This window comes from Saccopteryx bilineata, chromosome 5 (genome assembly GCF_036850765.1).
Source record: "Saccopteryx bilineata isolate mSacBil1 chromosome 5, mSacBil1_pri_phased_curated, whole genome shotgun sequence".
Classification (NCBI taxonomy): Eukaryota; Metazoa; Chordata; class Mammalia; order Chiroptera; family Emballonuridae; genus Saccopteryx; species Saccopteryx bilineata.
The window spans coordinates 263,142,206-263,155,528 of NC_089494.1; the positions used below are offsets into that span (position 1 = coordinate 263,142,206).

Here is a 13,323-nt window from a genome sequence, read left to right on the forward strand (position 1 = left end):
GACTGAGTGGCTTACTTGCTGAAGAACGCATTCAATAAAACCATCAGAGAAAGACAGCAGACCCGTCTGGATCGGCCCCCACGTAACCGACCGGCTGTGCTGACAGACATCCTTTCCTGCTCCGTCACAGACCCCGAGTGATGTCCACAGAGGCTCAAGGTTGGCGGCCGACAGGCCCCTCCCAGAGCGCCCGCGACGGCCCAGCAGGTGCGCAGTGCGTGTCCTGCGAGTCAGTTTGCTCTTGAACTTCTCACGCTTTCCACTGTAGCTATTAATTTCATTAATTTGAAAAAAAATCATTATAAGGGGAACTATGGAGCACAAAGGAGAGCTGGCAGGTGACCCCCTGAGATGATTGGGAAAGGGACAGTCCAGACAGACTGAGAAAAGGAATGCTGGCCCGCTGGGGGTGGGCAGCCGGCAGGGACAGAGCCCCGGGGACGTGGGACGCGGGACTCAGCGTCTCACACCGCTCTAGACTTGACTCCACTGGAGAGACACTGAAACCGGTCACTGTTAACAATGTATTACGAGCACTGGTCATGCAGAAAACACAAGCAGAGTCTGAGCTGCAACCAGCCGCACTCACAGCACACGCAGCCCTGGTCCTACACCAGCAGCCTGGTGGTTTTCCAACAGGGAGCAGCAGGCGCAGAGGCTGGGCCTGGCACCACACGCTCCCGGTGGCACTGCTGCCCGCGGCCCGGCGGGCGGCTCACGTGGCTTACGGTTTCTGCCTCTCCTTCTTCCCGCAGGCCTTGAGCAAGTGACACGCCTTCACAGGGCCCTAATTTCCTTTTGTGAAGAGTGGACACGCATACTAGTCACATGCTTACAGGTAATTTGGGAGTTCTCTGCGGTCAGGTGGTCAGGACTCAAGGAGAGTATAAGAGGAACAGGCATGACCCCTGCTGCATGGCAGGGACCCGGCGAGGGCTGACCTCCTCTGTCCCCCTCCACCAGGGTCACTGCCGAGCACCTCCCGGGCATCAGCCCCCTGCCGGGGCCCAGGCGGGTCAGAACTAAGCGAGGCCGGGGCCCGTTCGCCTGCAGCTCGTGTCCCGGTAGAGAGAGCATGAGACGCCTCGCGGAGGGAGCAAACATTAGAAAGAGGACGGCCAGGCACCTGACCTCGCTCTGACTTTGAACGAATGCCCAATTTCCCCGAGGGATCAAGCCGGGAAGCAGCACAGGCAGGAGGGGCTGAACCGCCCTGGGAACCTGCTCGTGGGAGGGGACCCAGGTGGCCGACGGGCAGAGGACTCCGGTACAAGTCTGGAATGCACAAATCAAATAAAATATACATTCCTGGAATATATACATTATTTTTCTTCTGGAAAAAAAAAGTTTTTTTAAATCTCAGAAGAGGTATAACAATGGATATCAAAGTTTCAGACTAAGATGCTCAAATCCCGTGAACCCAGAAAGACGGTCATGTCCCCGGGCTCTCCTGTCGCTGTTTTGCCCGCTCAACCCTTCAATGTTTTTTTAATGGAAGAGCAGATTCCCATGGACCTGCAGCTGCAGTAATTTTCGAAGCAATTCCAGCCCCGAGGGGCAGCTGACTTGTGCCCCCCCAGCTGTCACTCACAGCTCCCCCCAGGTGTCACTCACAGACCCCCAGCTGTCACTCACAGACCCCCCCAGCTATCACTCACAGACCCCCAGCTGTCACTCACAGACCCCCCAGCTGTCACTCACAAACCCCCCCCAGCTGTCACTCACAGCTCCCCCTTCAGCTGTCACTCACAGCTCTCCCCCAGCTGTCACTCACAGAGGCCCCCAGCTGTCACTCACAGCTCCCCCCCAGCTGTCACTCACAGACCCCCCCCAGCTGTCACTCACAGCTCCCCCTTCAGCTGTCACTCACAGCTCTCCCCCAGCTGTCACTCACAGCTCCCCCCTCAGCTGTCACTCACAGCTCCCCCCAGCTGTCACTCACAGACCCCCCCAGCTGTCACTCACAGACCCCCCAGCTATCACTCACAGCTCCCCCCCAGCTGTCACTTACAGACCCCCCCAGCTGTCACTCACAGCTCCCCCCCAGCTGTCACTCACAGACTGCCCCCAGCTGTCACTCACAGCTCCCCCCCAGCTGTCACTCACAAACCCCCCCAGCTGTCACTCACAGCTCCCCCTTCAGCTGTCACTCACAGCTCCCCCTTCAGCTGTCACTCACAGCTTCCCCCAGCTGTCACTCACAGACCCCCCCAGCTGTCACTCACAGCTTCCCCCAGCTGTCACTCACAGAGCCCCCCAGCTGTCACTCACAGAGCCCTCCAGCTGTCACTCACAGCTCCCCCCCAGCTGTCACTCACAGACCCCCCCAGCTGTCACAGCCCCATCTGTCACTCACAGCTCCCCCATCCCCCAGCTGTCACTCACAGCTCCCCCCCCCAGCTGTCACAGCCCCATCTGTCACTCACAGCTCCCCCATCCCCCAGCTGTCACTCACAGCTCCCCCCCCAGCTGTCACAGCCCCATCTGTCACTCACAGCTCCCCATCCCCCAGCTGTCACTCAAGGCCCCCACAGAGCTTGAGGGGGCCCCCTCCCCTCCGGAACTGGGCTTCCTTCTTCTGCCCTGGAACCGGACGCTGGCCAGGCATCCAGCGGTCCTGGCCATGACAGGGGGACCGACTCACCAGCCAGGGCTGCGGGATCTCCGGCAGAGGCATCTGGGGAGGGGCCGGCAGGCTGCTGGGGGTCTCCAGCTTTGGAGCATGGTCCTTCACTTCCAGACCTGTGGGCATCAACCACAACCGCAAGGCTGAGTGAGGAGGAGGAGGGGGAGGGGCAGGGGGGAAGAGGGAGGAGAGGGAAGAGGGGGAGGAAGAGGAGGGGAGGAGGGGAGGGGAAGAGATGAAAGGGGTGGGGGAGGAGGTGGGGGAGGAGGGGGCACTGCTATCAGCCCTCCGCCCTCTGCCCTCCGCCCGTGCTGCACTCGCACAGACGCTGGTCGTCTCTGACCCCCCACAGCCGCCCCCTTGCAGGGCAGGTGTTGATGTCTCCACTGAGTAGATGAGGATCCGGGCTGGAAGGGGCAGTCACAGAGCCTGAGGAGCCGTGCCGGGCAGGCCACCTGGCCGGAGCAGAGCCCCGCTCTCCATGGTGCCGCGGGGCCTCTCAGGGACGAGCTCTTCACCTGACCTCCCGTTCCGCTCGGCACTTACCCATGTGCTAAGGGGTGGACGCTCTCCCGGGAGCAGGCAGTTTGTATCAAGTGCCATCTTACACTCTCATACTGGACGTGACAGACACACATTATTACTGACACGGCCGACCCAGCTCACAGCTCAGCACTCGCCCGGTTGGGAAGACAAGCAGGTGGGCCCTGACTGAGAAAGCGTGGTGAGCACTGGGCCAGTAAAGGCAGGGAAGAGGAAGGAGCTGGTTCTAACTGGGCACAGTGCCATTCATATGCCAAGAGCTCATCTGGACAGACTGAGAAAAACGATCCCTTAACAACGATCGCCTACACTGAGTCGAGCACAGTGCTACAGGCTGGGGAAAAACACAGAAGGACAAAGCCCCCGACCGCCAGAAGCTGCCACACAGACCGGGCACCGGCCGAGAACTGGGCAGCGCGCCAAGGAAAAGGAAAAGAAACGGGAACATCTGCACGACCACTGTCGGCGGGCGAGTCGTAGCAAGTGGAGGAGCCCAGGAGAGAACGGGGGGCGGAAAAGACCAGACGGCCCCTCTGAACGAAACGCAAAGAAAGGAAGGGCTGAAGCTCACTGGGCAGCGGGGCAGAGGGAGGGAAACGAGGAGACAGCCACCCCGAGGCCGGGGCCCCGGACGCCTGAGAGCAGGGCCCGCACAGAGGACAGGGCCGAGCGCAGAGCACAGGGCCCACGCAGAGGACAGGGCCCACGCAGAGGACAGGGCTGAGCGCAGAGGACAGGGCCCACGCAGAGGACAGGGCCCACGCAGAGGACAGGGCTGAGCGCAGAGGACAGGGCTGAGCGCAGAGGACAGGGCCCACGCAGAGGACAGGGCCCACGCAGAGGACAGGGCCGGGCGCAGAGGACAGGGCCCACGCAGAGGACAGGGCCGGGCGCAGAGGACAGGGCCCAGGCAGAGGACAGGGCCCACGCAGAGGACAGGGCCGGGCGCAGAGGACAGGGCCCACGCAGAGGACAGGGCCGGGCGCAGAGGACAGGGCCCAGGCAGAGGACAGGGCCCACGCAGAGGACAGGGCCCACGCAGAGGACAGGGCCGGGCGCAGAGGACAGGGCCCACGCAGAGGATAGGGCCCACGCAGAGGACAGGGCCCACGCAGAGGACAGGGCCGAGCGCAGAGGACAGGGCCCACGCAGAGGACAGGGCCCACGCAGAGGACAGGGCTGAGCGCAGAGGACAGGGCCCACGCAGAGGACAGGGCCCACGCAGAGGACAGGGCCCACGCAGAGGACAGGGCCGAGCGCAGAGGACAGGGCCCACGCAGAGGACAGGGCCCACGCAGAGGACAGGGCCGAGCGCAGAGGACAGGGCCCACGCAGAGGACAGGGCCCACGCAGAGGACAGGGCCCACGCAGAGGACAGGGCCCACACAGAGGACAGGGCCGAGCGCAGAGGACAGGGCCCACGCAGAGGACAGGGCCCACGCAGAGGACAGGGCTGAGCGCAGAGGACAGGGCTGAGCGCAGAGGACAGGGCCCACGCAGAGGACAGGGCCCACGCAGAGGACAGGGCCGGGCGCAGAGGACAGGGCCCACGCAGAGGACAGGGCCGGGCGCAGAGGACAGGGCCCAGGCAGAGGACAGGGCCCACGCAGAGGACAGGGCCGGGCGCAGAGGACAGGGCCCACGCAGAGGACAGGGCCGGGCGCAGAGGACAGGGCCCAGGCAGAGGACAGGGCCCACGCAGAGGACAGGGCCCACGCAGAGGACAGGGCCGAGCGCAGAGGACAGGGCCCACGCAGAGGACAGGGCCCACGCAGAGGACAGGGCCCACGCAGAGGACAGGGCCGAGCGCAGAGGACAGGGCCCACGCAGAGGACAGGGCCCACGCAGAGGACAGGGCTGAGCGCAGAGGACAGGGCCCACGCAGAGGACAGGGCCCACGCAGAGGACAGGGCCCACGCAGAGGACAGGGCCCACGCAGAGGACAGGGCCGAGCGCAGAGGACAGGGCCCACGCAGAGGACAGGGCCCACGCAGAGGACAGGGCCGAGCGCAGAGGACAGGGCCCACGCAGAGGACAGGGCCCACGCAGAGGACAGGGCCCACGCAGAGGATAGGGCCCACACAGAGGACAGGGCCGAGCGCAGAGGACAGGGCCCACGCAGAGGACAGGGCCCACGCAGAGGACAGGGCTGAGTGCAGAGGACAGGGCCCACGCAGAGGACAGGGCCCACGCAGAGGACAGGGCCCACGCAGAGGATAGGGCTGAGCACAGAGGACAGGGCTGGGCACAGAGGACAGGGCCCATGCAGAGGACAGGGCCCAGGCAGAGGACAGGGCTGGGCACAGAGGACAGGGCTGGGCACAGAGGCTGTCTGAGGGTCTGCGGCGCATCAGGCCCTGTCTAAACGCTTTACACTATTGCGTTTGGTCCCGACAACCCCACTCTGAGGGGGGTGTGGACCCCATCAGCCTGAGAACCCCGCTCTGAGGGGGGTGTGGGACCCCATCAGCCTGAGAACCCCGCTCTGAGGGGGGTGCGGGACCCCATCATCCCTGAGAACCCCGCTCTGAGGGGGTGCGGGACCCCATCATCCCTGAGAACCCCGCTCTGAGGGGGGTGCGGGACCCCATCAGCCCGAGAACCCCGCTCTGAGGGGGGTGCGGGACCCCATCAGCCCGAGAACCCCACTCTGAGGGGGGTGTGGGACCCCATCATCCCTGAGAACCCCACTCTGAGGGGGTGCAGGACCCCATCAGCCTGAGAACCCCGCTCTGAGGGGGGCGGGACCCCATCAGCCTGAGAACCCCTCTCTGAGGGGGTGCGGGACCCCATCAGCCTGAGAACCCCGCTCTGAGGGGGTGCGGGACCCCATCAGCCTGAGAACCCCGTTCTGAGGGGGGTGTGGACCCCATTAGCCTGAGAACCCCACTCTGAGGGGGTGTGGGACCCCATCAGCCTGAGAACCCCGCTCTGAGGAGGGGTGGGACCCCATTAGCCCTGAGAACCCTGCTCTGAGGGGGTGTGGGACCCCATCAGCCCTGAGAACCCCGCTCTGAGGAGGGGTAGGACCCCATTAGCCCTGAGAACCCCGCTCTGAGGGGGTGCGGGACCCCATCAGCCTGAGAACCCCGTTCTGAGGGGGGTGTGGACCCCATTAGCCTGAGAACCCCACTCTGAGGGGGTGTGGGACCCCATCAGCCTGAGAACCCCGCTCTGAGGAGGGGTAGGACCCCATTAGCCCTGAGAACCCTGCTCTGAGGGGGTGCGGGACCCCATCAGCCCTGAGAACCCCGCTCTGCGGGGGTGCGGGACCCCATTGCCCTTTCCACCCATGAGGAAACTGAACATGCAGAGAGACTCAGTGACTTGTGCAAGGCCACATACCTGCTGATGGGCAGAGCCAGAAACCAAAACCAGTTTGTATACATTGCAACGGACCTTTCAGAAGCCACCAGTGGTGAGCTCTGGTGCAGTGTCAAAGAAGAGTGTGCACGATGATCTGAAAAGGCACCGCAAGACTCTCTCCCTAATACCTATCTGTGTGGGGCCAGAGTAGCCACACACGAAGTGTCGGGCTTTCAGTAGTGGACACTTCCCGTCCTCCTCCAAAACACGGTCCCCACCCCGTGCTCCTGTCTCGGTGATGGTCCCCACCTGCCCAGGGACTTGGTCTGCCACCAAGCCCTTCACCCCAGAATGCACATCAAACTGGGTCACCACCACGGCTTCGTAGACGAAACCCCAACGAACTGAACACTTCACACGGGTAAAGAGTATGTATGGGCACTTTATCTCAATCCAGCTGCTGAAAAGCAGCCCTTACACCACCTCCGGCTACCTCCTAGAGTTTCCCAGGGCCCAACGGGGGCCTCTCCCAGAACTGCCCCTGCCCCTCCCCACTCTCCGTCACTGGCCAGCTGTGGACCCCGCCCAGGGCCCTCCTGACCACACACTGACCAGCCCACCAACCAGCCCTGCCGCTGCACACAACAGCGGGCCCGAGGGGCTGTCTTGACGAGGGCCTGCTGCAAGGGTGGCCCCGGGCTAGCTCTGGGAAGGCGGATTTCCCAAGTGCCGCCATCGCCCCTAACTGCACAGCTGGTTCACTGTGCCACGTGGCTTACCCAAGCACCTGCTGTGGTGGGCGGTGCCCTCTGTGTGAGCGTGGCCAGGCTGAGCGATGCCCAGAGAGCTGGGAACACTCGCTCCGGGTGTGTCTGGGGGCTGCTTCTAGGAGAGACCAGCATTGAACTGGTCAACTGGTCAGCTCAGTGAGGGGGCAGCCCTCCCAGGGTGTGTGTGGTGGTGGGGGGCACCATCTGATCACTTGAAGGCCCAAACAGCACAAAACAGTGGAGGAAGAGCAGACAGCTCCCCGCCAGCTGAGATGTCCCCTCCCCCTGCTCTCGGACACTGGCTCTGGAGCTCCTGGACCCAGAGTGGGACTTCCCCATTGGGCCCCCGAGTTTCTGGCCGCCAGAGGAGACTAAACTCTACCACCAGCTTCCTGGCTCTCTGCTGGCAGGGAGAAGGTGGAACTTCTCAGCCTCCAGAGGTGCTTGAGTGTTCTCCTCTCCTCTCCTCTCCTCTCCTCTCCTCTCCTCTCCTCTCCTCTCCTCTCCTCTCCTCTCCTCTCCTCTCCTCTCCCCTCCCCTCCCCTCCCCTTCCCTCCCCTCCCCTCCTCTCCCCTCTTCTCTCTCTCTCTCTCTCTCTCTCCCCCCTATTGGTCCTGTTTCTCTGGAGAACCCTAACACACCCCTTCTCTCGGGGTCTGGAATCGTGGTGACGCTCACGGCTGCGGGGTGACTGCTGCTGAGGGAGCAGGGTGCCCCGTGACTCGGGCGGGGACAGCCAGCAGGAGGCAGGCTGCACGTGGACGCCCCCAGACCATGCCTGTGCCCTTCCCTGCACCCTGCCCGTGCAAGCTCACTACCCCTGCAGCCGAGAGACCCTGGCAGGAGAAAGTACAGGCCGAGTCCTTCCAGTCCTCTGGGGGCCCCCAGCACACCCACTGCTCCACGAGCTCCTGACAGGCCCTGTCTTTCCGTGCAGAGACGGCACCGCAGTGCCTGGCACACAGTACCACCTTCAGTGACAGCGGGGAGCCTGTGGCACACAGTACCACCTTCAGTGACAGCAGGGAGCCTGAATGAGTTCGTTAAGTTAATATACAAATGCGTATGTTTCAGAAAACGGTGGCACTAAGGACGGCTCCAGCAAAGGAGTCCGGAAGGAGGAGGACAGTGGGGACAGACGCACCTCTGGACGACTGTATCCTCAGCAGGATGTCTGTGATCACCGCCTTCTTCTCCCTGACGGTTGACGTCAGGTATTCATGGTCCAAAAGTTCAAGAAACAGACGAAGTTCAACTATTAACTCTTCCATTGCTGAAAACAAAGGAGGAAGGCACTGTTAGACCAGTTGGTTTGCAAATGTCAACGTATAAAAATGCTAAACTTCACCCACAGCATCTATCTCACTCCCAGCTTGCTGGTCGAAGATCACATCCCAACGTGGAAGACGAGTTTGCCGACCCCAGGCTGACAGGTGCGCCCCGTCCCCCGGGACACCTGTGCGCCCCTCACGTCTGCTCTGGGGCGACAGTGTCCGGCCGGCTGGGCGAGGCTCCACAGCCGTGTTGCCAACATACGGAGCCATGACCCACAAGCCTGACATCATCATGTGGTGTCAGTTGCACAATATTAAGTTTCGGTGTCAAGAGAGGAGATGATAGTTTCAAATACCAAAGAGTTTGCAAATCACCACTAGGACATGGTTTCGGAAACTCAACACCCCATTCTTTCTTTTGTGGGGCTGGCTCCCTCCCCAGGAAGGCTGTGCGCAGGCCTGCTGACCCGGTTATGACAGGGGTGCCGGATGCCGAGGGGACGGGAGACACACAGCCAGGCCCTGGTTTCCCGTCACGCCTTGTCCTTCTAGGACTGTGGCAGCCCTGGTCCCTGACGGCCAGGCGTCGGGCGAGGTGGCCGGTGCCAGCACATTTCACGCTGCCAGCTGGCGTTAGGGCAGGCTGCTCAGCTCCGACGGGTCGGAAGTCCTTCAAGGGGTCCGCAAGGTCAGGGTATTTTCATACAACTGAGACGTCATTTGCCTTTTTCTGCACAGATGGTGCAAAATGTGAGAGCAGGCACGTGGCTGGCATCGTAGTCACAGTGGTGACACCAATCTGGACCGGCTGTCACTGCATTCCTCAGCACACGCGCACAGGACGGGCACAGCAACGACGCTGCCCTCACTCAGGGGCGCCTGTGAGAACTCAGCAGAGCAGCCGTAAAACCGTCACTTTTGTTAAATCCCGCCTGGAGGACACGCGGTTCTGGCCCCCTGAGGGATGGAAGCGGAAGTACACGGAACAGCTGTCCAGAGGAGAGGGACTTTTCTGATCGTATAGAAGGCAGCACTGTCGACATCCGGAAGGCCCGCATGGCTCAGCGAACCGGGCGTCGCACTCACACCTGGGTCAGGTCCACGGACAAGCAATTCCGGATGAAATACTCTAACCTGACGGAGGATGAAGGGCTCTTTGACAGGGCTGCAGAGCCCACATTGCAGCTGACCTTTAAGAAATGAGCCCCTGTCGAGTTTTGGTGCAGTAGCAAAGAAAAATACCCGCGATTTTCTAACAAGGCGCTAAAATACTCTCTTTTCCAACGGCATGTCTGTGTGGGGCCAGACTTTCTCTGGTTCGTCCACCAGAACCAGGTGCCGCAGCGACTGGACGGGGAAGCAGGGGGGAGCGCCCAGCCGCTCCCGCGAAGCCGGCCCCCTCCGCGGCACCCCCCTGCAGACGTAGCGAACAGCGCCCTCTCACAAGCCACTGTTCTCACTGGGTAGGCACAGCTACTGTCCATAAATACGTATTATTTCTTCAAGGAGCTCATACCTTAGAAAGCTGCCAGTGTTAAATACTATTGTAGTATGGGAAAAATCTACAGATATCTTTTGGGTTTTCAACCCATGTTTTGAGACCAGAAAGTTCTAAACAAAAAAGTTCGAGAACCGTTGGTCTATGGGAGTCTTTCCAAATCTACACTTCCCCCGTCTCCATGACAACACCCTTCAGAATTACAGACCCGAGCTGAGACCACCTTCATAGCCACCAATAGGTACAGAGCACCTGATAAATACAGGGTCTCAAATCAACGGGAAAACAAGAGGCTGGGACTACTCATTCAGGTCTTAGACCAGAAAAGAACTGTAGAGATACTTGAGAGTCAAAGCATTTTTTTATTTTTTTATAATTTTTTTTTTTTTTTTTTTGTATTTTTCTGAACCTGGAAACGGGGAGAGACAGTCAGACAGACTCCCGCATGCGCCCGACCGGGATCCACCCGGCACGCCCACCAGGGGCGACGCTCTGCCCACCAGGGGGCGATGCTCTGCCCCTCCGGGGCGTCGCTCTGCCGCGACCAGAGCCACTCCAGCGCCTGGGGCAGAGGCCAAGGAGCCATCCCTAGTGCCCGGGCCATCCCCGCTCCAATGGAGCCCCGGCTGCGGGAGGGGAAGAGAGAGACAGAGAGGAAGGAGGGGGGGTGGAGAAGCAAATGGGCGCCTCTCCCATGTGCCCTGGCCGGGAATCGAACCCGGGTCCCCCGCACACGCCAGGCCGACGCTCTACCGCTGAGCCAACCGGCCAGGGCCTCAAAGCATTTTTTTAAATGACCACATTTGAGCCCTTGAGGAAACAGGTGAATTATTTTACCACCTTGCTGTGGGAAAAGATTTTCTAGCTGTGACCCGGAATCCAACGTGAAAGGAAAAGACTGGTGGAGGGGGGACCCACGGAAACCACGCGTGAGTGCGCGGAGGGAGGCCCGCGTGGGGGCCGCGTCCTCCGCCCTGCCCGCGTCCCGTCCCGGGACCCAGGACCCTGGGCAGCAGCACTCACGCTGACTGTCTCCAGAGGCTGGGGCCCCGGGGACTGCTGTCACAAAACCCCATCTCATGTCCCTCACCGGGGACCACGGGGCCACATCTGAGGCTCCAGTTAAGAATCGGGTTGTGAAACGTGGCTGGCCCGGGACCGGCCTGCTTTCCAGAAAGCTGCCCTTGTCCCCTACCTTCTTCTCCATGGCTTTTTCTGACCCTGCCTCAGAGTCTTACCAGCTGCTCTTCTTCTAGACCCACCCCTCTCGCCTCCCGCCTTGGGCATCACACGGTGGCTCTTCAAACGCAGCGCCCCGCGTGCGGGCATCGGGCCGCTCTGGGCGTCGGCCCTGGCGCTCACAGCTGCCTCCGGCCAGCGTGTCCTGACCCCGTGTGTGCCGGCCTGGCCCCTCACACACACACCCCGGCCGCACCTCTGCCGTACCCCCCCCTCCACACTCGGCTCAGCGATCTGCACCAGGGCCTACCCCCATCAGTGCCTCACACTGGGTGGTAATTCTGGGTGACTGTGTCTGTCTCCCCCCAGTCAGGAGGCAGTCTGAAGTCAGGGCCCCATCCATGTGGCCTCTCTCTGTACCCAGAGGGCTTAGCCCATGCCTGACCGGGGAGCTCGGACGCAGCTGACACTCAGCTTGGGTTTGCTGAGGTAATTAATTCACTTGTTTCTAGGTCACCATCATAGACAAAATTCCTGAGATCTTGTTTGGAAGAGAAAGATGCAGAGAAAAACACCAGAGACGGACCCTCTCCTAGTGACTGGTCTCCTGTGACACACACATCAAACGCGGCCAAGACCAACGCTGGCCAGCAGGCTTCTGACCGCCTGCTGGCCCTTCTCCGCTACAACTGCAGGCCGTGGCTGAGGACGCTGAGCCGTGTGCTCCGTGAGGGACACGCTCGTGTGGCCGGGAGAGGCACCAGCATATTTTCCCTTATAGGGCTACAGCCGGCTCTCCAGGAGGACGCTGCCCAGACCCCGGCAGTCCTGCCCACGGGTCGGTCTGAGAGCCTCAGGACAAGCTGCACGGCTTCAGAGCCGTCTGTGGGGAAAGTCCCCCTCAGCTAGGTGACATCTGAAATCCCTCAGCCCTCCCGATGGCCGTCTCTGAAGGACCGGGCGACAGAGAGCCGGCCACTGAACTTCCTGGACTCCCTGCCCTGGTCTAGACCGGGGTGGCGGCGGCGAGGTGCCGAGCAGGGGTGCCGGGGAGGGCCGGGAGGACGGCCCCGAGTGACAGCCTTGGGCCGCGGAGACACCGGTTTGTGTGACCCTGACAGCGGAGGGCGAGGTCTCCACGTCTCACGCCCGCTCTGAACAGGACCCGTGACTGCCGTAGCTCAGCACGGACCCTGAGGGCTGAGGCTTTGAAACACTGATCAATGTCCCAAAGGCAAGAGTGCGTTTCTGAAAGGGTGTGTGCGCACATGTCTATTGCGAGGGCTGGGACTCTTCCGCCAGTAGGGAGTCCCCAAAGGACTGCTGTGCAAATCCACAAAATACATTCTTTGGGGAAGATATCATGGTTCAGAAAAGTCAGATCAGGGCTTGGAGGGATGAGTCAAGCCCTGACAGAAAACATCCTTCTATTGTTCTGTAGAGCAGAGATGGGACGCAGACCTGCACGTCTCTGCTGGTCGTAATGTGTGACCTGAGGAACACAGGACCAGGCCTCCTGCCTTCTGCCGCTGCCTCCCAGGCTGGCGGGACGGGACTCCAGACAAAAACCAAGCTGGTCGCTAACCACAGTGTTAGATACACTACCGAGGGCATGGTTTTTATATCCCGTTTATATCTGTTCAACTTAATTCTGCAATAAGCTATTACACAGCAACCATGTTCAAGACACTGTAGTCACAATGCAAAGACAAGCCCCGGACACTCCGGTGTCACCATCTAGAGGCAGAGCACCGTCTGCACTCGGAACCATGACGCTATGGAGGGAGAGTCACGGGTTTTCGGGAAAAGTGGCCTTGATGAGTCGCCATTTTTAAAAGAGAATCCAGGGGCAGCGTTAAGGTTGAAGTGGTACAGGGAGAGGCCAGAGGGGGCAGAGGCCAGAGCGGGAGAGGCCGGAGGGGGAGAGGCCGGAGGGAGAGAGGCCGGAGGGGACAGAGGCCAGAGCGGGAGAGGCCGGAGGGGGAGAGGCCGGAGGGAGAGAGGCCGGAGGGGACAGAGGCCAGAGCGGGAGAGGCCGGAGGGGGAGAGGCCGGAGGGAGAGAGGCCGGAGGGGACAGAGGCCGGAGCGGGAGAGGCCGGAGGGGGAGAGGCCGGAGGGGGAGAGGC

The 13,323-nt window shown here is 61.6% G+C and overlaps 1 protein-coding gene across 4 annotated transcripts in view; it reads right to left on the reverse strand.

The window, feature by feature from the left end:
• Positions 1-13,323, reverse strand: part of AFAP1 (actin filament associated protein 1) — a 118,672-nt gene that overhangs the window by 55,195 nt on the left and 50,154 nt on the right. For all 4 annotated transcript variants that reach the window (XM_066279101.1, XM_066279103.1, XM_066279100.1 and 1 more), the window contains 2 exons: positions 8,390-8,518; positions 2,645-2,742 (listed from right to left, as the gene is read on the reverse strand). In XM_066279101.1, coding sequence (XP_066135198.1) covers positions 2,645-2,742; positions 8,390-8,516 — 225 coding nt within the window. In that variant the 5' untranslated portion in view covers positions 8,517-8,518. The remainder of the gene's footprint in view (positions 1-2,644; positions 2,743-8,389; positions 8,519-13,323) is intronic.